General features: G+C 37.1%; 2 protein-coding genes across 18 annotated transcripts in view; both read right to left on the reverse strand.

Annotated features, from left to right (window-relative positions):
• MTMR1 (myotubularin related protein 1) overlaps nt 1–11,804 on the reverse strand; it is a 36,850-nt gene extending 25,046 nt beyond the window's left edge. Inside the window, exons 1-8 of one of the 15 annotated variants that reach the window (XM_088173458.1) lie at nt 11,662–11,804; nt 8,501–8,606; nt 5,991–6,014; nt 3,750–3,800; nt 2,327–2,402; nt 1,423–1,517; nt 1,111–1,218; nt 593–694 (exon numbers count right to left, since the gene is read on the reverse strand). In XM_088173458.1, coding sequence (XP_088029584.1) covers nt 593–694; nt 1,111–1,218; nt 1,423–1,517; nt 2,327–2,372 — 351 coding nt within the window. In that variant the 5' untranslated portion in view covers nt 2,373–2,402; nt 3,750–3,800; nt 5,991–6,014; nt 8,501–8,606; nt 11,662–11,804. Of the gene's footprint in view, nt 1–592; nt 695–1,110; nt 1,219–1,422; nt 1,518–2,326; nt 2,403–3,705; nt 3,804–5,990; nt 6,015–8,500; nt 8,621–11,252; nt 11,399–11,661 lie in introns of those variants that run through there. The other 14 variants (XM_088173461.1, XM_088173454.1, XM_088173453.1 and 11 more) reach the window with 14 other exon arrangements.
• A 2,286-nt stretch (nt 11,805–14,090) lies between these two features.
• MTM1 (myotubularin 1) overlaps nt 14,091–25,331 on the reverse strand; it is a 39,886-nt gene continuing 28,645 nt past the window's right edge. The window contains exons 11-16 of one of the 3 annotated variants that reach the window (XM_088173467.1): nt 23,222–23,407; nt 21,994–22,200; nt 18,367–18,459; nt 17,418–17,531; nt 16,936–17,112; nt 14,091–14,736 (exon numbers count right to left, since the gene is read on the reverse strand). In XM_088173467.1, the coding sequence (XP_088029593.1) occupies nt 14,572–14,736; nt 16,936–17,112; nt 17,418–17,531; nt 18,367–18,459; nt 21,994–22,200; nt 23,222–23,407 (942 nt within the window). In that variant the 3' untranslated portion in view covers nt 14,091–14,571. Of the gene's footprint in view, nt 14,740–16,935; nt 17,113–17,417; nt 17,532–18,366; nt 18,460–21,993; nt 22,201–23,221; nt 23,408–25,331 lie in introns of all 3 variants that reach the window. The other 2 variants (XM_088173466.1, XM_088173469.1) reach the window with 2 other exon arrangements.

Here is a 25,331-nt window from a genome sequence, read left to right on the forward strand (position 1 = left end):
CTGAAACTCTTGAACAGCAGACATAACACCTTCAGTCATGGCTGGAAAACACTGAGCTAGAAAGAAGATAGTTTTTCTATTAAGTATGATTTTTAAAGTTAACAAAACCAAGACAGAAAACAGAAAATTGAAATTACTTGCCTCTGATCACACAACACATCAATGGCAATGCCAAGGTGAGAAAATTGGTTTCCTACCTCCCAACCAGTTCCTTACCCACACAAGAAAATGAGATAGAATTCTGCAGTTAACTAATAACAAGACTAATTGTACCTATTTGTTGCATTAGGCAGAACTTCTAGATTGAATTTTCTACTGCAGAAAATAACGGTCAATACATACGTATTTTTAATCAGCAAGATTAGGCAAACCTAGATCTCTAGGGTTATGTATAAATTAACTTCACCAATAGCAGGACACAGCAGTGTTTGATGAATTAATGCAAAAAGCACACAGGGTCAGAGTGGCCTGCCTGCTCTGCAACAGATTTTATGAATCAACACTTCAAGGTTTGTTATACAGCCCTTGTATTTCCTTTCTTCTCTCAAAAGAGGAGCGCCAGCGACAGCCTCCTCTCCATCTCAAGACTTACCAGCCCATTAGAGACAGGAAATGCACGTTTTACAAGGTTTTCAAAGATCTCCAGTTTGTTCTGCTCTTCCTGTTTATAGGCCAGCCGCAAATTTCTCATATCCTGCCAAAAATAAGTTAGTTTTACTCTATGATAAATTAGAAAAAAGAAAAAGCAGTTATAAGACATTAGATTGAATAAATGCATATATGGAACACTAAGTCACTGACATAATTTAACCCCCAACAGAACAGAGTTCTGTAAGCATTCATATGAGATAATAACTACGACTGTCATTAGAGATACTTGATATAAAAATCACCACTTTTCCTTTGAATTCACTCTTCAGACAAAAGGCAGAAGTGTTTAAGACTGCAAGGAAGGAATCATGAAGGAATGAAGGAATTGAAATAAATGAAACACGATTCAAATACAGAGAACTGATCAGACAGAAAAACAGCACATGGGCTGACAGAGTCTTCTTACAGAAAAATGAAATGAAAATACTTTAATATTAGTAAATTGCTACCATGCCTTACCTTGCAAACTATTTCTATACCATATGAATTGTCTCCATGGCTCTGTACTCCAATTTTTTCAACCCTACTTATAACTCCAAGGGGAACATCAACAACAAAAGGTGGATCCTGAAATTTGTATATAAAAAAGAGTTTTATTACATTAGGAGAAATACAAATTAATATTATTCATGTGTGTTTCATCAGAGCCAACAATAATTCCTGTTTAGTAGACTGCTCTGAAACATCACACTTCACTGAATTTGTCACTTTCTGAAATCTACTTCAGCAATATTCCTACCTGAAACAGACAGATAGATAGTGAAGTCTTACCCTCTCAACACTTTTGATAAACATTCTGAAGTCCGTCACTGTGAGCGTACCACTGACTGCTCCCATAAATGGACAGATATACATAACATCCTTAGCTGGAAAACAGATGAATCAAAGCTTTGTTTTACTACTGTAGACATTTGTTCCATAACAATCTATTTTCATTTCAAACTCACAAGATTTTGATGCTTGACTTCTTTAGAAAAGTTTCTTCTTACAGAGTTGTCTTTATCTCAACAAATTCCTCAGCCCCACTGCTGCTCAGCAGCTCCTGAGCACCCGGAGAGGGCTGTAGCAAAGGCAGGCAGGTCCCCAGCACCTGCAGGTACCCCCAGGTGCAGGCAGCTCCTGTTCCTGCCCTGAGGTGCAGAGTACCTACACTTACCCCAAAACCGAGCATCCAAAGGGGCAATTACTGATCCACATGCACCCAATTTCCAAGTAATTCAGTTCATATCTTTGTTTTCACTTTTATTTGCTGGTATTCTTTGCTAGCCAAGTACTGGGCTGCTAACACAGAGCTTGCCGTCACATGCCAAAGTGAAATAAATCTCACTAGGAACTGGAAACTAAGTTTACCATGACTTCATCTTTTTTGCTATAAGAATTTTCAATCTATGACACATCCTTGGCACCTCCAAGCAGAAATACAATACATACACCTCTACGGAACAAAAAATCCTTAGGAAAAGAAAAATTATCTATATGGAGCAATTCATCCTCTGGATCTGATTTCTCCTTCCTACACTTGGATTTAAAAGACAAAGAAAATAAATCCTTATCTGATCAGCTAATCTTAAGTGGCATTAAATTAAATAACAAAAGTCAAAAGGAAATAATATTCTGTTTTTAAATAAACTAGCAATTTAATAGTATTCAGTGGAGCACTCAGTAGTACACTTACCGATAACTTTGATTGATTCTCCAGGAAAAAGTGGAGCCTCTTCCATCTGTGCCAGTTTGTTTCCATCCCGCAGTGCCTGGCAAAAATCCAAAACTGTGAGTAAATCTCACTCTCCATCTGTACCACATCGATGTATTTTGATGCAAAGTACTTTTACTACAAGATTACTGGAACATAAGAAGTGTCTTTTTTAAAATCACACAACTATACTAAACAGTACCACAGTAAAAGAAAAAAACAAAAAAACAATCAAACACAAAGTTTAGTGTTATAACAGAGACATATGTTAGCAACATATTAGCAACAAAGCATTTATGCAACCATTATTTTCACATGCTAGCTATATACAGCATACAAAAAATATGAATAATAAGATCAGCTAAATCAGTAATTAATAATTTGTTAGTGTTTTGCTGAATGCAGGTACTATTTGGGGTATTTTATCTATCTGAGAACATTTTAAAGCTTTTAGGTTTTTTTTTAAATTCTAACACTTCTTACTTAATATTTGAGTATTTTCATCTGAGACAATTATATAGCAGAGACTTTATTTATTTAACATTTTAACTTTGTGATTTTGATAGCAAGAAGCACCCCACAATGCTTTATTTCAATCAATACTGAGAGTGCCACAGTTTATGGAATAGGTTATAGGAATTTTGGATCCAGATGGTCAGTTTAAGAATGAAATAATAACAAAATACAGAAGAACAATTACCAGTATTAAAATAAGAGTTAGTTTAATATATTTTCATTGAGGTAAATGGCTTCCTTGCTGAATGATACATGACGAACTCTTTGGGTCGTTTGTAGGCAGCTAAGATTTACAATGTACTAAAGATTGTAATAAAGTATAAAACCGTTTGTGGGACTGTTAAGTGCCATGTAAGAAAGTGATTTGTCTCAGGTCAAAATGCTGAACTATTAGGGCTTCTATTTTTTACATCCTGAATAAATATAATGGGCTAACTTGTTACAACAAACAACTAACCGTCCCCTTGTATTTCAGCTCTGACCCACACAGAAATAATTGGCAGGATCTACCTGCTTCCAAAGAGACTACCCCAAGCTCTCACTAATAAATAATTTCTAAAAATATTTCAGCTAATCTCTGGCTTCAGATTTCCTTAGAAAATCTTTAAATTTTACATTCAGCACCCAATCACAAAAAATAATGTGCAAAGAAATAGCCAGTGCTTAGAAACTGAGCGTGGATGTGCTCTTTTAGCTTATGTCCAGTATTATATTTTAGACTACATAACCTTATAAGAAAACACTGCTTGGCACATAATCAGTTACACACTAAATGCTTTCTAGGGCTTCTCTTGCATGAAAAAGAAAAGATTTATTTGCACTGTATGAATACTAATTTATAGTACCTTGCTACATGGTTAATGAATGAAAGATGAGTAAAACTTGCCACCTGATCAGGTTCTGCTTCAGAATGATAGCCATTGTGTCCATCCTGTATCTCCTGCTTTGCATGAGGCAGCAGTAGGGCAAGAGAGAGGTAACAGCAAAAAAATTGCAGACAACAGGTGAAAGGACAGAATCTTATATTTTTTTGTTTCCCTTTTAATATTTTCCTTAAAAAAACAGTATATACTTTAACTCCAGTTTAGCTTTCCAAAATCTTTTACTCCTGGCACACACTACTTTCCACAGATGGGAATCCAAACTATTAGTACCATCCTTTGAATGTTACTTGGCACAACACAAAATAAAAAATTTACTCCCTTTTTCACAAAAGAGTCAGTGCTGGTAGATAAGAACATGAAAGTATGTACTGTCTTTTTAAGACAAATAACCTTATGATGAAGAAAATTAATTTCAAGTATGCCACATGCTTATCAATATAAGAAATTAAGTACAACTTGCAATGGCAGCATTATGGGAAAACTCATGCAATCTATCACAGAAAAAAATAGGTCAACATCAAATAGAAATACCTAGACACTTAAAAAAAGCTTTGCTGTGTAAAATACATTGTAATTGAACTCTCAACCGTAAAGTTTCACATATCTTTCCAGCAACTTTGTTGTTATTTGAAACTTGACCAGTAACTTTACAGAAGCAAAAATTACTACTCATAGCAAAACATGCAAACAATTCCCCTTTTCATGTTAATTTATTTTTGCATCAATTGGCAACAAATCCTGAACACTAATTAAATTTCTTGAATAAACATAAGGTTCTTTTGCACACCGGAGAGAAGCACAAGTATAATCGGGTCATTGAAGAAATTGATTTAACAAGTTCAGCCAAAAATGTTCTTCCGTCTTCTTTCTTTAGCAGCTAGAGAGAAGTTGTGCCCATGACAGTCTATTACTCCTAGTTCAAATGCAAAGAACTTCTCACTTGGTCAGAGTGTAAAATCAGCCTCAGTCCAAATTTACAAATGTTTGTTAGAAGTCAATTTTTCTTTTTACAGTATTTCTACAGAACCCACAAAAAACAGATAAGAAGAAGGACTTCAGATATCTTCAGATAATTTGAACTCTACATGAGTTTAAAAAGTTATAAGTAATTAAAAAATCTTTTCAAGTTATAAAGGACTATTAACATTTAGGTAGAAGTAGAATTGTGTTATAGAGAAACTGCTTAAATTTCAGATCATAATTATGTTGTTTCTGAAATCAAAGAGAAATAAACATTGTGATCTCTGGAAGAAAACCAGCAGGACAATGAGCAAATACACCAAAAATATTTAAATACACGAAAGACAAAGAAGCAGAGCAGACCATTCAAATATCAAAGCCTTTACACAGAACTGGGAACAACTGAACAAAACCAGTTCTTGTTACTCAACTCAGACCAATTATTTGAAACGCTATCTATTCAAAAGAAAAATATGAAGACCAATTTGTGGATTTGAATGATTGGACAAAACACATCATTTTTAAATAAGTAAAAAACAGATGAGAAAAAGAAATCATTGAGACTTCATCTCTTCATTTCAGACTGAACAAGAGATCTTTGTTTGAATAAAAGTGTTGGACACATTTCATGAACAATGTCAGAACACTACCCAGATAATTTCTCACTCCATAAATGTTACTAAGAGAGAGGGGCAAGAAAACAAGGCATGCCCTTTTTCATCTTCAATAAACAATCAAGTCCTAGTCTCAAAATCATCATTCAAAAGATGTCGGTCATTACACTAGTGCCTAACTTCAAACCTAACTTTCAATCCCATTACAGTTTGGTCACAACTAATTTAAAACAAGTACAAAAGCAAGCATGAATTTGAAACTTATTTAAATACAACAGATAGAGACATAATGCTTTAACTGCTGGTATTCTTTAGCATAGACATGTTAGAGCTGCTAATACAGTACTCTGCAGTCTGAAGCACATAAACCTGAATTGCAAGCATCCATTTTGGCAAAATTAATGCAATAAAACTGAAGTTAGTACTGCACATTCATAACATAATTTTAAAATATTGCTCTCTTACATACTGACTTTTATTGCTCACAAAAACACTGTAATGTATATGAAGCATTTCTGTGGCAAAGAAGCTGTTGCACTGCACAACAAAATGGTCTGACTGGTCCATAAAACCCATTGATGAGGTAAAGAACGCATGACACACCAAGATCTCACACAGCACAAGAGACACACAGGTAGGAGGCTGTTCACTGCTAGCCAAAGGTAATCTTACCCGTATAACCGGCCTCCTGTACACCTGTTAGTTAAAATATAAAATGTTATCCAATGAAACACACAGACTTGATTTGTTAAAGATACTATATCTTATTTCACTAGGCTTTCAAAAGAACTCTACTCCGAAACATCTTAATTATAGCTGGATTTTGAAAGAACAAAACAAAACTATGCAGAACTAGTAACTCTTATTTGTAGAATTGTTTTGGTCTAAAAAAATCTCAGCCTCTTCCGTTTAGTGATGTAACAAATTCCAAGCTCTTTGGAAACATTAATTCCTAATCACTCTTTTATCCTGCTACACTGTGCTACTGTTAAAAGAGAAGAAAGAGTCTTGTAATCCTTCTAGGTAGAAGACAATAAGCCTGTACTAACGACCATGAAGGAGAGGCACCAGAACTTTCAGAAAAAGACAACTCTTCTCAACTTCTGAAGGTGTTTGTAGTCACTAACTACAATCTGACCCATTTTCATTTGTATGAGCCTCTCATTCAAGAACACTCTGCAGACAGAGCATATGTCAGAGGAGACATACAGAGCAGAATGAAATCACGTTGCTGTACGGTTTAGCAAGCAAGAGACCCCTCAGTGCTCTCCAGTTCTGACCATTCCATTAGCTTCCCTTTTGCTTCCCTCCTCCCTGGTAAGTCACATAAGAGTAATGTGAGTAACGCTATTTGATACAGAAATCAATTTATATATTTATCTGGTTTTGCAAATATATTAATCTAATGAAAGGGATGAAATAAAAAAGGAATGAAAGAAAGAATCCCCAATAAAAAGGGGATGAAAGAAAGAATAAAGCAGTTCCTGGTAAATCCAGCACAAACAGAACTGCCTGACCAGTTCCAGAAGCAAACACAAACATCCGACCTGACGGTTCTGAGTTGTAAGATAGTCTCTAAATGCAGCAAATGCAGTTCGAGGTAACCAAAGGTAAGGAAGACCCAGGAAAGAGGAAGATGTCTCAAAGGAAAACTGAGCATTGTCTTTCACATATAGATTCCACAGTAACAATGAACAAACCCAACCTGTTAGTGGTACTGAGTAAGCAACTATAAAAAATTCCATCATGTTATATACAAATATGGGTTTTCAAATCACAGCAATGCACTGATGTCAAATACAATTTATCCACAAAAATTCTTAATTTAAACCATCAGGCTTAAATCCTTTTCTTTCATTTCTCAGAGACAGAGAATGAAGCAGAATTTTAATTAGGCTGTAAAAGATTTATTCCTGTTAAATAATATCTGAGATGAGTTTGGTATAGAGATGGAAGTTATTCAAAATTAAACAGTGCTCTTCATTCCAGAGGAATGCATTGTACTCAGAGATAATCTGAACACCAAGCTTACATATTTGGATTTTACTAAAATTAAATCCTTGGCAAATACAACATCAACAGATGTAATGCAAGGTTTCCCTCAGTGTTTTATCAAAAATGTTGGCCTTGACCTGGAGCAAGCATTTGCAATTCAGTTGCTGTAGTATGGGAGAGCAACTCTACAAACTGCTGACTGTGCCAACAGTGTGAAACTGTTGAGGTTGAACTTTATTTAAACACACTACAGTCAAAAACATTCTGTGGCCTCATCTCAGGCTGAATCTGACCTGCTGTCACACAATCTAAAATACACTGTTTCCAGACAACATACTTTGTATTCACAGAGCATACGTGAATTAAAATCTAGTTAAAACAAAGGAAGAAAAAGAGAAAAATCTTCCTTTGGCCATTCCCTATGAAGACAATAAAACTGTTACAAACCTAGGAAGAAAAACAGATCTAGACAGCAGCAAGTTGGGCTTAAAGGGAATTGAAACATGGATAACTTTTGTCACGTTGTGAGAGGAGAATAACTGCCCATGCTCCATTATTGACAGCTGAGTTGAGTGGCTGCATGAAGGGAACAGCCAGTGAGTGTGAAGGAACAGGGGCACAAAAGCACAGTGGAACTCAGGGAAACCTACTGTGCAGTCATTACCTCAGTGATAAAAATGTTGCTGAGAGGGAATGAAAGAGGTGACTTATTTGTTTGTTTAATGTTAAATTCTGTGTCCCTGGAGAAACACCATTAAAAAAACCCGATACTCAACTATGTCCTCTGCATGTAACAAAGACATTAATTTATTTTTTGTGAAATCTGAAGAGCTCAATTCTGTCCTCTGAATGACACACATTAGAAACCATTTAAACCTGTAACTATAATCTATTTTACCAATTATTTTATACAATAATAAAAAGAAAAGACAACCCATTTTTGATGTTTTATTCAAGACATTGGCTTTTAAAATTTCCTTTTACTTCTCTGTTAACTTTTATTCTGTAGAGTTCAATAGCACTATTCTAAATATGGAGGAAAACAGGAAGCAAATTCAAAAGACTCCTATGCATGATGAGATGTTTCTAGCTCTGAAACACTTGGTGATCACTCAAGTACTTACCACCTTCCCAATCTTCCACACTTGTATCTTAAAACAAATCAATGCATTCCTCAAATCACTTACCCTGTAGTCTCTGGACACACTCTCTGATGGGACAGACCCTGAAATCTGACTCGAAATGGTTGCAGCTATCAGCTGTTTACACCATTCCACGTGGGATCCAGTCGGGCTACAAAACCAGAAATTTCAAAATATTTAGCAGTAATTCCAAATGTTCATTTTGAACAGCACAACAACTGAGCAGATCCAGAAAGCAATACTCTAAGTGATCACTAACATCATAAAACTTAGTTTGCTTTGTGGGCAGAATGCAACTATTTTATTGATCAAATTAGGAAAAAGAATTTTACTAGATCATGTCAGAGACACAGTGCTGTCAGGAGGTTAAAAGCAAGGTTAGGGTCCTAGGAACTTGAAAAATGTTATGTTCCTTATCCAGTGTAATTTTTACCATTCACACACTTTTTTCTTAAAGTCATCCCTGGGATGAGTTTGGCCAAGGAGTAGGAAACTCTTTATACTTATACCTTATTAATATGTCCTGATTATTCTGTAAATCCTCAGAATTAAATTACTTAATGCTAGTATTAAAAAATACAAACTATGCTAATATTGTATTATATACTAAATGTTGATAAGACATGTTTTCTAAATGGTAACTTCTAGTTATCTGCATTTTTTTTTTCCAGTTCACGAAATAAACCCTGAATAATTTTCAGGGTGGGCTTTCCTGTGCCACAGCACTGAATTGTACAGCATAGAGTGTTTACAAGAACCCTGAAGCATCTGAAACACACTAAACCCCAGGTGATGCAATTTGAGAACAGTCCCCTGAACTACTGCTGGTCACAAGTAAGAGAGGAAGAAGCAATGACAGTCTGAAGTATCTAGGTTTGCTTCAACACACACTGGTATCCAAGGAAAACTGGAAATGCCAGAGGAACTATTCCCTGAGTGTTACCACAGCCTCAGCTGGTATCTTAGATAACTGCCACTTTCCTTCAAACCATTCAGCTGTGCTGTTCTATAGATTGAATGCTTATTCAGAAGTTGAATACAGAAAGAAAATGTTAATTTTTTGTACCCCATTCATAAACGAGCTTTGTATTCTATGAATGCTCCATGACACTGAAGTGAATATACTTACTTATACCCAGCAGGTGCACCACACCTCGGACATTAAGAGGGTGGGGTAACAGCCTTAGATGACCAAGTACTACTGAACAAGAGGTCTTTCCTTATATTAAATCTGCCACTATAGCTAGGTATAAGGCACAGATCCATGCAACAACACCACACCTGAAATGGAAGATCTTTCAAAACTTTTCTGATGAATTTTAATAGCTTTCTCCCCATCTGCACATTCTACACAGGGCTAGATCTCACAATGTTGTTTTGCAACTAAAACACATCTATGATAGTCCTGCTTGAACAACAAAGATAACTCTCAGGTCAGTGCTGAACTCGAACCCAGATTTACTTAGAGAACTCTTCACTTAAGTTCTGCAAAAGAGCCCAACACCTAATTCCTAGTGTAATCCTTCTTTACCTCATTTATTTTTCCTTCTCTCACATCCCTTTAATTTCCAGTGTAGCTTTATAAGGCTTGCCTAAGTTTGTTTTCAAATAAGCACTCACTTAAGAAAAGGATTTATTTTTCTATGGTTTCACAAGGAATAACTGCATCAACAGAGCTAACAGCAGCAGGAAAATGCATATGAATGCAGGACCATCCCCTGAGACCAGTGTAGGGGATATATCAGTGTTCCACAGAACACTGATCAGACCAATGTGCCTTCTTCCCATGCACCAGTAAGGCACACAACAGTACTGACTGCTTTTGCATTCTATCTCATCTTCAGTCACTCACATTAGCCTGGCGTGGTACAATCGTACTGGAAAACAAATAAACTCTATGACAAATGGACATATAACTGGCCCAAGGAAGAGCAAGATCAGAAGAAGGGAAGATGAAAATTAGGATAAGAAAGTGCAGTAATAAGCAATACAAAGTTGTATGTTCTGATGACAGAAAACAGACATTTCATTTCCATCCTCACCAGAATGATGTAAGCCCCTAGGTTTCTACTAACAGAAAAACGAGATAATACAGAGACTGGAACCTAGTACTGATTTTAAAAATTCTTTAATTAGTTTTCATCAGGTGAGATTTCCATTCACTTCTACTCCTTGGTTAATGATTTTCAAGCTCAGTTCTGAAGTCCGCCTTCAGCTGGGAACTTCTGAGTGAAGGAATGATTCTGCCAGTGGCTGCCGGAGATGTGAGACCCTGCGGACCCACCGCACACACTTACAGACATCAGGGACACACCGCATACACGTAGGGACAGACAGACAGCACTCCGGGACATTTCGCACACCGAGGGAGCATAGTGGTGCCTCGGGACAGTCCCACCTCTGCAGATTAAATACACGCACGGAAAAAAAAAACCCAAACCAATCAGGAAGAGACTCAAAACCCGAGCACTGTCTCAGCCTAAGTTTGTAGGACGCTGCCCCAACCTTCAGGCCAAAGCCCCGCGGCCGCCTCAGCCTCGGCCAAGCAGGCGGCGGCACTGCCGGCACACTGAGCAGGAAAACTTTGACAACAGCCGGTTCCCGCCGCAACCATCCACCGCTGCAAAGCAGCCGCCCTCAGACTGCAGCTTCACAGGCTGGTGGGGTCCAGGGAGGACGCCCTGAGGCCGAGGAACCGCGCTCGGCCGAGGGGCACCCGCCGCCTCCCCCGCCCGGCGCGCAGGCCGCGGCACGTCCTCTCCCTCCGCCCGCTCCGCCTGGAGCCGTCCCCGCTCACCTGTCCAGGGTCTCGGCGCTGGGCTGCCGCGACCCCGCGCCCGCCGCCGCGGCGCCCCCCGCCCGCACGGCTCGCCGGCTCACGCCACCGCCCTCCATAGTCTGCCCTGCCGCCGCCGCCGCGCGCTCCATGGTTCCGGCCGCGCCACCGGGATGGCGAGCGAATTCCCGCCTCTCAGCGGCGCAACGGCCCGGCCGCCTCAACCTAAGCCGCTGGGGCCCCAGCAGCCGACGGCTGTCACCTGGCGGCGGCGCTTTCCCAGAGGCCTCCGCGCCGTGAGAGTGGGCGGGCGGCAGGGCCGGGCCGGGCAACTCCTGCCCACCGCCCATTCCGGCCGCAGCACTAAGACACGGCATACGCCGGGCGCGCCAGGAAAAGGGCTGTTGGAGGCAGAGTGTTCAGCACTTACATCTTTATTTTCCCCTCCGGCAGACGGATGATGTTCACTGCTCTCCCCCCGACCCAACGCCTGACACACAGGGTCCGGCTCCAGAGCAATCCCGCGGTATCCAAGGAGAGCGGCCGACACGGTTAGTGAAGGAAGCGGTAGTACTGAGGAGATCCTGCGCCTTAGAGATCATGTTTTATCATGAATGACAGAATGCTCGCTGCGGCAGAACACCTGAGGTTAACAATAAATCAGAAGCAGGTAGCACACAAGTCATGCCTTGGGTACAGCCGTAACAGTGATGCTGGGGGGAAGGGTAAGGCATGAGCAAATAAAGAAGGCATTCAACAAGTAACAGAAGCCCAGTACAAAACCTAGCTTATTCTCCTCATGTCCATGGAAGGAAGAATACAATAAACCTAAACTAGCATTCCAAGACTGACATTTCCTATGGGATATTGGGCATTCATTGCTGGTGATGCTGACACCCCAGCCCTGCTTTTTCACCCTCCTAGGAAAGGCACTCAGCACCTGCAAGTCTCGTCTTCACGACCTCAGAAGTTTCCCCAGGTGTGCTTCTGGCAGGTAACAGGCTACAGTGTGCACAGAGAACAGGAGATCTGTGCAGACCGACAGCCTACAGCACCCAGTTATGAGGGAAGGAGAGAGATATTCTGTTAGCTTTGGTAAGCTTGTATGCCTATATTGACAAATAGTATTTTCCAGAACATATTGGATTAAAATCACCCTTATCTTGGTCTCATATGTAAAAACAATTAAAACACTTATCTGCTGACTTGAAAAATTCCAAGCCTGCAGAGAGCTATGTTAGAGCATCAAAGACAAATTCAGCTGAAGAGTAATACAAAGTAATATGCAATGAAGTAAGTGCAAAGAGATCCTTTCCATTATATTACTCTCCCCAATGTAATAGGTTATCACATAGTGTTTACACATTAAAAACTATTAGATTTTCAGAACTTTTTCACACTGCTCAGAGACATCACTAATATGCTAAACTCAAATACTGAAACTTTAAATATTCTAATAAAAATAGCGTTTTTTAAATAAACAATAAGTAAGTAGAAGGTAAATATATCAGAGTATGCATAGCTTTCAACATGTAAAAAACAACGGAGTATCCTTCTTTGTTTATCTGATGTAATGAACCTTACCTTAACAAGTCATGATTGGGGGACAACATTGTTATTTTGTATACACATACTGGAGAGCATAGCTGGGAGAATGAAATTTAGAGGACAAAAGTCATATAATTCTGCATATTTAGAACACACATACTGTATGCTCTGAACTTCCCTGAAAATATAGTGCAACTCAGTGTATATACTGAATTAAATCCAGAGGCGGTATATTTTTATTCCTTTGAAAAAATACTGTTTTAAATACTCAATGTCCTCTAAACTTTGATTTATTTTATGGAACTATACCTTTAAATTTAGTTTTCATATGCAAAATATTTACACTCCACAAACTTGCAGAATTTCTCACAAACTATATTATATACACTCACACAAAACTTATATATAATCCCTGTTATATCTTGCAGATCAAAACTCACCACATGTACAATAATTTATAATGACAGAAGCCTCAAGCATCAAAATATTTCCTTTAAAATAACAATATTAGAGTCCTTTACAGATTCTGATTTGCAGTATTTCCTGGATTGCCTGAATATCATTAAACTTCTCAGAATATGCAAAAATTTTAATTAAATATCAAGAGCAAAGTTTGTGCTGTGGTAAGAAATGCTTGCAATTATTTTAAAAATTCCTGAAAGGAACACATTAAAGATTTACAAAAAGCCTCTGAAAGGTAGGCTTGAAACTAGAGCTCACTTGAATGTTCAATGTAAGTGCACACACTATATGCAAATCTGGGATACCAAAGCTCCTTAAAATACTTTAGAATAAATATGCTGAACAGGAGTTAAATTAAACAATAAAGTATGAATGTACAAGTCTTCAAAATTATTTATAACTGAGAATTTTTGTCTACTTTGGTATAAAAGCTCCTTTAAACAGGCACATTTACTTTTAGAAGACAAACAGAAGTTTTAATACTATGGCTATTGCTGGATATTTAAGCAATGTCTCTGTGGTTCTGTTTCTAATTATATAAACCTTCTTTTGGAGACATTTAATTCTGTATTAATCCAAACAACCAATACTGCCCGTAGTGATAATTTGTACTGTACTTCAGTGCTGAACAGCTAGCCCAAACAGAACTTCTCAGAAGCCAGTACAACTTTCATTTGTTTTTTGGGGTTTTTTTTAATAAAATCAATTTATCAAAAGATACTTTTTTATTGTATCTACTGAGCTATTTGAATTTTTTATTTAGAAGCATATCACTGTAATGACCTCCATATTTCTGTTTATTTAAAATAAGGAAAATTTGGAATTCTCGGGTAATCAAAGTTTCAACACTTTGACATCTTGCAATATAATTTATTTTTCTCCCATGAACTCCATGAATGTATTCCTAACAGGAATACAGACATACCTAATTTTATAAAATATGAGTATTCCTATTGCCATTATTGTGTTTATTCACGACATGCAAGACTGAGCATGAATTTCCTTACAGAAACATGAACTAAAATGTAATAAATTAAAGCATTCTCACAAAAACAATAAATCAATTTAATTTCAGTTGTAGCAGATCTACCAAAATAACTCTTAAAACCCTCCATAGCTTTGAGCTGATTCATATTACCAGTCCACAGGTTGTGAAAGGCACGTAATCGAAGAGTTGGGTTTGCTTTGAAGTCCTCCTCAAATTAAGACAGTCTAAAATAATTTGTGTTAGGATGGTCTAGTGCAAGGCATTAAAATATTCCTCTTTATGGTATAGATCTATGTTAAGCACCACTTGCTATTACAGTATAGAAAGAAGCCAATATTTTCTTCAAAAATGTGTTTGTACTTGGGACACCATTTGTGAGGGAGATGTTGATGAGGCTGATGAATTGGATATCTTAGAATTATTTGTGATCTGAAGCTCTTCAAGTCTCCTGATATAATCATCACGCAATGCAAGGAGCTCCATGTAACGCTGGTCCACAGGGTTTGGCTGCTAGGAAGAGATCCATGTTAGTCTTAGCACTTCAACTACTTATACACAGGCTGCTAGAGTACCCAGGGCTTCCTGGCAGGTGTAGCAAGTCATAGCTAAACAAATACTCACTGCTGTAACCTGAGAGCCTCTGCCTTCCAGCTGTCTCCCCCAAAGTCAATCTTGGCACAAAATTGTTTGTCCTAACTCAGTAAAATCAGCCACTACTTACTGAAGCATATGGATTTTATTTTCTTGTTATCTAATATTGTGTGCAAGATAGTTACTTGTATACCTTGACCAAAGCTTTTTTCTTGACTTACTGAAAGGTTTTAGAGTCCAGAAGTGAAACGTCTCAGCATCTTCCCTAAAACAGTGTTTAGCCAGATTATTTTAGCTACACTGATCAGATTAAGATCTATGTCTTCAGCATAAATAATTTCTCTCACTGACGAAATTTACTTGAGTTTTTAATAGTAAATTTACAACTTAGTGTAAATAAACAAATTAAATAAACTTTATTAGTGAATTCTCTAAGTAAACTTGAATGTGTTTAAAATCAATTGCTCTGGTTTCAGGAGATTCCTCAGAAAGAGCCTTTTAACTGTTTCCACTTTGAGTTTAACTTCCTTTTCAGACTAACGAAACAAATGGAAAAGGACTATTACAAATGTCCAAAGCAAGCCTAAAGTTACCTTCAGCTGAATATACCTTCTAGAAGTTGTTGCTGTTTCACAGTTAACTGTCTGTAATTCAAAGCTATCAGCAGTAGAGTTTCAGCAGCAAATGGTTAAACACCTCACCAGTTCAAAACCAGTTCAACCAGCACTCTGAGATGCACCACTCACTATGCACCCATATGAGGATCATGATGAATGCTGAGGCAACTGTGGAAGTTAGTACCTACATTCAGCATTGATCCAAGATGACTAATAGTTTTGCTAGCAGAACATACTTCTAAGAAATGACTAAGAAAGGTCATAAAAGTAGTTCAGGCCACATGCTCATTATTCAGTTGCTTAAGTGAGATGAAACATAAATTTCATGTGCAGAAAAAAAGCTGCATTTTGTGTACAAAAATGGTGAAAATGAGGGACCAGTAGTAGCAGCATGGAATACTATCACTTGGGTTTGCATTTCCAAGAAGAAACTGCTGCCAAAAAGCTGTCCCTAATAATGGCAAACTGCATTTTTAAGTAGATCTACAGCTAATTTACATGCCTTATAATCCTTCACTTTCTAAACAAATCTTTATGTTCACCTTTTGCAAAACACCCTCATCTTTCACAACAAGCAACAAAAGCTTTAAAACCAGAACTTCCAATTCCAATAAGCAATGTATTTGTAAAAGGCCATAGCAAACTGCCAGGCTTTCCTGAAGCCTCTAAAGTGCTGTAAATAATACAAGAGATGAGCTATGGAAAAGGAAGTGTATTGCTTGAAAACTACTGACTCATTCCAAGGGCTAGACTGTGAAGATTCCTTCTGTCAAACAAACTGCTCCTCTGTCTTCTCCTACTCAAATCTCCACAAGCTGTTAAAAATGACAAAACCGTCTCTGTACACAATCTTTATGTGCTACATGGCCGAGATTTCCAGCAAGACTGTAACAAACAAAGTGTCCATATGGATTAAAACCACAGAACTGAACTATGTGTCATTTGATAAATGCTTTTCTGGACTTTCAATCTGATCCACTTGTATAATTTTCGGTAAAGCTTTCATCCACAGTGTAAACAATGCTGAGTCATCAGCGCTACATAAAAAAATTACATCTTGTCATCAATACATATAGCTTTGAAAGAGAAAGGAATCAGTAGGTCACTTCATCTGTAAATTGTTTCATACCCTCTCTCAGCAAAAGCAGAAAAACCAATACAATGGTGTTTGTGTTGCTAATGCCCTAACTCTTCTGGGATGAGCAAGCCCCACTTCCAAGCACTGTCATTCAGGATTCAGTAGAATCAAATGGCCTTAGACATATGTCCAAGAGAAAGGGCTAGAAAGAGCTCAAGGATGACTTGCTACTAAACAGGAAAATAAGTTCAATGAGCTGAGATCTAAACAATTACTTTCACTTTTTTTCTCCATCTTTATCAATATAACATTAAAAATCTGAACAGATTACAGGTACTGCTCTACAAGTCAGTTATGACACAAAATCCTTACTTCCAATGTCTAACAGCATTTTTTGTATGCTATAGGGAATTTACTTACTTGTTGCCGAATCCTTGGGTTCCACCTGATGTAGTAATTGACCCAGAGCTCTAAATGCCTCATGCTGGCTACTGGATAGAGTGCTCTATTTACCTCTTTACTATAAAAAGGATTGGTGTATTTAGATTTTTCACTGTTTATCAAAGACCATAATGATAACGTTTTCTCAGTCACTTTCTAAAATGAAATAAAAATAAGAACATAATATAATATGAACATAATATAATCAAGAAATCCATCACAGAAGCCATTGTTACATTCTAAAATTTGGTTTACTTAGAAGCATGATACACTAACTGTATTAGAAAGATTCCAGTGCTTGACAAGTATTTTAATGACTGCATGGCACTACTGTATAAGAAAAAATAGGTACAAAAATCACTGTCTGCAAGGATTATAACCAGATACAATTAAACCAAAAATTTTGCAATCACCTAGAGTAAAGACAGCAATGCAATAAGACAATCACTGGATTGACTAACCTCTTTTTCTCTGAGAAACTCGCTGTTATACAAGAAAGTGCCAAACCGGCAGCTGTACAAGTGATCCAAGATTGTAATCAGGAACTGCTCGTTGAATTCAAAGGCCGTAGGAAACTAAAACCAGGAAAGACAAACTCATTGTTTACATGGAAAACACAGGTACATGCCCTGGTTAAAAGACTGAAGATAGAGTTTAGAAGAGTGGATATATCTACAAATAATTTTAAGGTAATACTTTCATATACTTTATATCAGACTAAGTATTCCAATGACACATGGTGTTCAACTTTCTGAAACTAGCCACTGAAAAAAATCTTTAATTTATAAATCTTTAATTTATAATTTTTATATTTTTTACCTTTAATTTATAAAAAGAATAAAATATGGAATGGTTACACATACACTTTTACTAGCAAGACAGAATTAGACAATGCACTCTTACAGTGCAGCACCAAACAGGAAAATAATCCTTAACCCTAAATGGACTAAGTTCACTGCTTTGTTTCATTACTTACTGACATTACAATGTTTAAATCACAAAAGCACTCAGAAGCTCCCTAGCTTCCTTTTTAAGCATTGACAGAACAACATGTGTCCCTGCAGTTCAAGGGACAGCTTCATAAAAGGGTCAAACAAAACAGCAGACCCCAACAAGCAGGGTCCAATTCCTGTAAAAGCTTTCTGCTGGGTATGAAATATCCCTCAGTATGTGTCTGAGAATCCCGTATCCAGGAACACCAGCCATGCCTGTACAGCCAGTGCCATCCAGCAACACAACCACAGCCTATATATCACTTTCACAAAAGTAAATACACTTTTTTAACTACAGGTCAGAGCAGAGAGGTATGCTGTCCTCTTCAAATATTTTTTTCAAAAAAAAATAAAGATGTAGGGTTTTAGTTTAGTAATCTCTTCACACTGTAACCTTCTGAAGAACAAAATAACATACCTGTTTAGACATCTGCCACACACAATCAATAAACTGGAGAAAGATGGGTGATCTGTCTGCATCAGCATGATTTTTATCACCGTGGCCTATTCTCTGAAATGAAGCAAAGCAGCCTCCTGGTAACTGAAACATGCTATCTTATGGCAACAGATATGGTTTCTTATTTTGTACTAGAGCATTAATTCTTTTGCAACAATGCAACCCACTGTTATAATTTCAAAATTAGTTGCTGCATCAAGGAGGAGAGATTAAGATACAGAGAAACACTGCAAAGCTGTTACAAAGATGTCTGAAAAAAATTCCAAACTGATAACTGGTCCAGTTATATAAACCTGCTGATTATTAGACAAGCAGAACTGTTGAAGCATCAACAGTTATCAACAGAATACGACTTAACAAATAATCAAGACATATTCTGAACTACATTTACATGGTAAGTCTGTCAAAAGCCAAGTGGCATACTTTGTTTTCCTTTTTATTTTAAGCCACTGCAGGACCTAGATCATCAAATTATCCACACAATCTTCTCTTTCTCCTCCACTCTTGAACCTTAACATTCATCCTGAGATAGTAGGCAACCGTGAACAAGATCAAAGAAAGTTCATGTTCCTGACATAAAATTAACAGATTGTTAAAAGTTTAGGTGAGCCCCTTATTCTGAGGTGCCCAAAGTAACAATCAAAGGAATTTGCCCTATAGACAAAAAGTAATTTCATAAAAGCTGTTCACTTCCTTTTTGCATTTGATAGCTGAGAACAGGTAAGAGATTCAGGGAAAAAGAGTTTCTATTAATTCAATAATTCTGTTTGCATGTATTTGCTGGAGGAGACAAAAGAAAAGCAGGTATGTTGATCTAAGATGTTGTCTATCTGCCTGTAAGATAGCAAACTTAATGCCTTAAGGACATGAAAAATCATAAGAGCAGTACACTACTTTCTACAACGGCTTGCAACATAGTTTAAAATAATAGAACTAAATGGGAAGAAATAGAGGGAGTTGAGAGATTGCAGCTCAATCAGTCAACAGTAACAAATGACTAGAAAAGGGCTTTAAAAAAGAAAACCAAACTGATTTCCTTGCTCTTCAGTTTTCATGTTTTGAAATACTTGTTATCCATTAAGAGTCATATATGTGTTTAGTAAGGCGTGAAAGTCTGTCCACTTCCACTACAGTTAGCAGTTTCAGAATGTCTATCTTCCATCTATAATTATGTCTCATATTTGAATGCATAATTAGAATTAAATTCCACATAAAAGCAAATTTATCATCTGGAGAGTGCACTAAATTCAGCATACATAGAAAAGTTGGGGTAGAGAATTCCTTTACAACAAGGAAATGTATTGCTCGCCTCATTTGATAAAAAATACGGAGAGGAACTATTAAGTAGTCTACTATTTGGTTATTTGATATTAATAATCCAAATTGCAACCCTGGTATCATAAAAAACATGAAGCTTTTGCCAAGTCAGACAATATAAGTAACACTACTCTTCAACTCCCTGCTAAGGGGAAAATGAAACAACGTTTTCAGAGATGAAGTTCAGGAACTGTTCTAACTGCAGTAAGTGTCTAGTTCTCTTCAAAGTCACAATTCTATCAAATAATTATCAAGCTAAAACAGAGTATGAATGATCAAAGTATTTTATGCTTGCATTATAATTTTATCATAGAATAGTTAAGGTCAGGAAAGGCATTTGAGTCTTTCAGTTGGACCATTGGAGTCCAACTGTTACCCCAGAACTGACAAGTCCACCACTAAGGCATGTCCACAAGCAACACATCACATATCTTTTAAATCTCTCCAGGGATGGTGACTCCACCACTTCTACAGAACACTCCCAAAAAGACTAACCTTCACTATAAGCTAAATAATCCATCAAATAAAAATCTACAGTACTCTCAAGAAGGAGTGGCTTCAACCATTTCCAAAGATTACCACTTGACTAAGTAAGTTGGTAAAATAGAAGTTTAAGCAAAAGGAACTACTTGAATCATTCTTATTTGCTGCTATACTGTCAGACATGAATTCAGTCGTGACTGAGTGAATCATCTGGAAGGGATGCCAAGTCCTGCCTCACTATTTGGAAAAAAAATCTGTTGAAGGAGAACAAAATCTTTGATTACCCAACTAAAATGAATGGTTTAACAAAAAGAAACAGATTATTTGAACTTATTAATAATGATGAAGACACAAATTTCTCTTTTTAATCTCTGTATTAAATCATAACACACATTTGACTACAAGTCTCCTAGTTATATTATCTAATTTTATCTGCATCGTGACTAACTTTTTAAAGTACATAAGAAAATATGAGAATAAAATGTCAAGCCACTGGCTTCACATTTTCCAGTGGCTGTACCAAGACCGATTACTTAAAGATTCATAAAACATATCACTGCTAAAAGACCACCAGTAAGTACACAAAAAAACTAGACTACATCAGCTATCACCCCCAACACCCAAAATACAAATGTCCTAAGCTTCCTAACCACCTTTAGAAAGTCAGATCAAAAACTGCCAGCCTACAAGAACATGTAAATGGTGAGGTGATTTATGCTTAGTAGCTATACGTGGATTTCCAAATGACTGCAACACTCTTACACATTTGCAAATGTAAAATGGTCATGAAACACACACATAGGTATATTTTTCCATTTCTTGATTTTTTTTCCAGATTTCCTATTTTTCAAATTTTAGTAATATTAACATCTTTAGAATATTCCATGAGGGGCAAAATATCCATGCAAGTAGCTTCTACTGAAGTTGTAGAAACTTCTTACTTGAGAATTACAAAGTTCAGCACCAACAAGCAACATTGTTGTAATGTTTATAGTAAGTAACAGCACAGTCACTGCAGCAACCTAATCCGCTCCTCCAGGTCCCTCACATAGATTTCCTGGTCAAATGGTTAGCTGCCACATTTATGAAAAGTTCCACAAGACTTTGAAAAGTTTTCTAACACAAATAGGATGAACAGGGACCCTTCCAACTCAGAATATTCTGTGAATTTTCTGTGAAAATTATTCACAACCTATGAAATATTAAGGACTTGCTATGGAAACAACTACTTGACCTTCTGAACTTCTAACCTCCTATCCAGAAGACAATGGAACAGAAGTAGAGCCAGCATCACCAGTGACAGCCTCTTGGGAGCTGTTACAACAGGTTTAGAATATTTGGGAATCAGCACGCAAAATATCACTTAGAAGACACTGGCCAGACTCATTCATCTGCTTCTTGTGACAGTCAAAATAGCCCAAAGAAAGAGTGATGGAGAATCTCATGTCCCAGCTTTATCTGATCTTCAGCTGAAGATTTTGAGAGGACAATTTTTCTGCCTCCTTGTTTTCTTTGCTCAATAACCACAGTGAGCCTAGCAATTCTATGCTTTTAAAAGGATGCAAAGGACAAAATATGAGTTCTCAGAGAAAGAATAGGAAGAAAAATATTAATCAAACAGGTCCAAACCCAGAAGTTTTGATCAGTTTACCTGGAAATGTTTTAAATCTAAATTCAAAAATAACGAAAGGAATTATCAAACCCTGATGCAAAGTGAGCAATTTAACACTGGAAGCTTTTCAGAAAGTTAATACTGCATAGTCTTTCCAGTTATCTTCTAATTCTTACCGATGCAAACTTGTGTCCAAAGCTTATCCACTCCTTTTGCACCAGAACTTCAAAGCCTTCAATGGTTCTGTAGTAGCTGTCCAGCATGAGCATGGCCAGGGAGGTGAGCTGAGCCGTGCGGTCCCAGCCGTCACTGCAGTGAACCAGCACCGAGCTCCGGCCTGATGACACCTTGTCTGCCACCTGAATGGCTCCTGTCAGAACGAGCTGGCAAGGAGCAACACACACCAAACAAACAACACTGCTTATTTCTGGTCAAATTATAACACTAAGTTGATTTCTTTGCATCTGAATTAATGCTATTTCTATTAAAAGACCTGAAGAGAGCAGTGGAGTTAAGTGGAAAAAATTTTCCAGGAGATCAAGTGAATTTCTTGCATAAAAATAGAGAAACAGATTGGTTCCCTAATCCCTTAGTAAGATCAAATTCATCTCTCAGCAAATGCTTAAAAAATAGGGCAGAAAACAGTAACCTTGATAAACCAAAGAACATAAGCTTCTTTTACAAAGAAAGAGGGGATTTACCATAGGATATAATCTCTTAAAATTCAGAGCTATTTCATTTGACTCCTTTCTTTGAACTAAATTACTGAATTATCTCAGTTGTTGGAAAAATGAGCTTGCACCCTTTTAATATATTTATTTTCCAAATATTAAATTAAGATGAAAATTTTATTAAGTAGGATTCATTACATAATACTCTAATTACTTTTACACAGCTGTACTTAAGGCAAAAGATTCAAAGGTCCACTAGCAAGAACCATGGTGAATTATCAGCTTAAGTGTTTTATTTGTGCTACCAGATGAAAATTGCAGAAGTTACAAATAAATTTATAAAATTTATTTACAAAACCAGAATTCACAAAATAAAGTCACATACACACTGAGAACTAAAATATTTACTAATATGTCACAATGACAGTCAACTGCAGGCCTATATTGCAAGAAACCAAAAAAAAAATCAGTTCTCATGTAAAGCAAATCAGACTAAGAATGCATTCTTCTGCCAAACACTCTTAACTTGAGCCAGGCAACAAACATTAAATCTCACCTACTGTTGCTTAGCAATGAATCTCATAACATACTCTAAGATTACTTGGCAAAAAAAAGCCAGCATTCAGGGATCTAGTTAAGTAGTTTGATGCATTTCAAAGTTGAGCAAAGAAAGCAAGTATTATGATATGACAGACTTGGACAAACATTTTTCAAACAATCAAGGAAAAGTTACCTTTATATGTTCTAACCAATGGGTTGATTCCAGACTTGACAACCAGTGTGATTCTTCCACGTTAGGATAAACAATGTCCTTCAGCTTCTTCAAAGATTCCCGCATGACATGAATATTATGAATGTCCAAGAAGAAAAGTTCTGCATTGGGATATGCATCTTCACCTTCGTATCCTCCCCCAGTTGCCTACAAACAAGAGATCTGAAATTAACTTTAGTCATACACACACTCTTCAACAGAGCAAGAATGAATGTCATTTGACATAGAAATAGACAGAAATGATAAAATGTTTGGCCAAATAAATTTAAATTTAAGAGTTCAGTTAAGAATAAGATACCTTTAATTTAGAAATTATGTTCAAGAACCTTAGATTCTGTCTTTAAGAAGTAAATTAGCAATAACATTAAAGTATACTTAAAACTACCTTTTCTAAAACTGAATTTTAGTGCTGAAGACTAAACATATATTTAGATTTAGATTAAGATATTAAAGAGCCATGTAAGAAAAAGGTCTGTTCTGCTGCTGCTCTTTCAAAGCATTTCAACACCAACACTGCAGAGGATATGCCTGGCCACAAAAGGAAGCAGAAAACCCACACATATTTAATGGCACAATGCCACTGATAAAGACTTTTCAAAGATAAGTATGAAATAATTTGGTTTGGAAAAGACTTTAAGATCACTGAATCCAAACATTAAAAATCCAGCAGTGCCAAGCCCACCACTAAACCATGCCCTCAACTGTCACATCTTTTAAATACTTCCAGGGATAGTGATTCAAACACTTCCCTGGACAGCCTTTCCACAAATAACATTTTCCTGGTATCTAATTTTAACCTCCTCTGGTGCAACTTGAGGCTGTTTCCTCTTGTCCCATCACTTATTACTCGGGAGAAGAGATCAACTCCCACCTGGCTACAACCTCCTTTCAGGCAGTTATATAAAGTGATAAGGACCCCCTGAGCCTCCTTCTCTCCAGACTAAACATCATCAGTACCCTCAAGCTCAGAGAGCTGAAAAATTGCAGCATTTCCTGCAGACAGCAAAAACATGCCATGAATTTGGATAAATAAATTTTGCCTTTATACGACATTGCAGCCACCAGCTATACATCAGACAAGAGTCTAAAGCCTTTCCCCATGAGTGCCACCTACACTGCTGTACAGCAGCACAGTATCTCTATTCTGTGCTCTCTATCTTTTTTCTCAGATGTAGGGTTGATATGAGAACTGCCAGGCTATGCAGTTAAAGAAGCAATGAGTGTATTTTTCTCTTTTCTTTGAGTATTATGAAGTCTTCATGAGGAATGATTGTAATTTCAGCATCAGGGCTGCTGCAACTCCTGACTGTCCTGACCTATGTACAAGGAACACAGAAATGCGTGAGCAGCACAGCCCAATATTTTGCTTAGACAAATCTTCACAGCTGTTCACGAAATATTTTCAGTGCTGATCAACACTGATTCACACTTCTTATGTCATTCTCCCACAGATCCTGAAATGTACCCTACTGCTCTGATTGAGCATTTTATATTTAGACATATGAAGAGTTAATTAAAACATGTATATATCAAGTTTTGTCTGTAAGACATTACCTTAAATTTTTCCGCAGTTCTTGGACAAACTCAATTTTTTACCCCATTTGTTTCCAAGATATAACTGACAATCTTTACACAAGGCAAACAAAGATTACATGTTTTGTTCACCCATAAAAATTCAGTGTGCAGAGGATAACGGGATTTGTACAGTCAAATGCAAGCAATTGAAGCAGACCCTCAAAATACAAGCCCCATCAGGTTAAAACAGCCCCTAGGACAGAGTCTCCGAAAGAATGTGTGCTATACACACCAACATAGTAAAAAAGCTTAACAAACTACATTCTGTATTATAGAGAAGACGACTGTACAGGTACAAATACATGTACCTAACTTGCACCGTGCAAGCTACCAGTATTACTGTCCCCTTTGAACTATTACTGTTATTCTTGAAAGCAACTTAAAAAACGTTATACATAAACCTCTAAGATGCAAACAAGTTTTACCATTTCATATTTCTTTCAGCACAAACACTCAACTCGTGTTTGTTTTGTTCCACAAAACTATTCAGAAGCTA

The sequence above is a fragment of the Sturnus vulgaris genome, chromosome 14, assembly GCF_052056855.1.
Source record: "Sturnus vulgaris isolate bStuVul1 chromosome 14, bStuVul1.hap1, whole genome shotgun sequence".
Lineage (NCBI taxonomy): Eukaryota > Metazoa > Chordata > Aves > Passeriformes > Sturnidae > Sturnus > Sturnus vulgaris.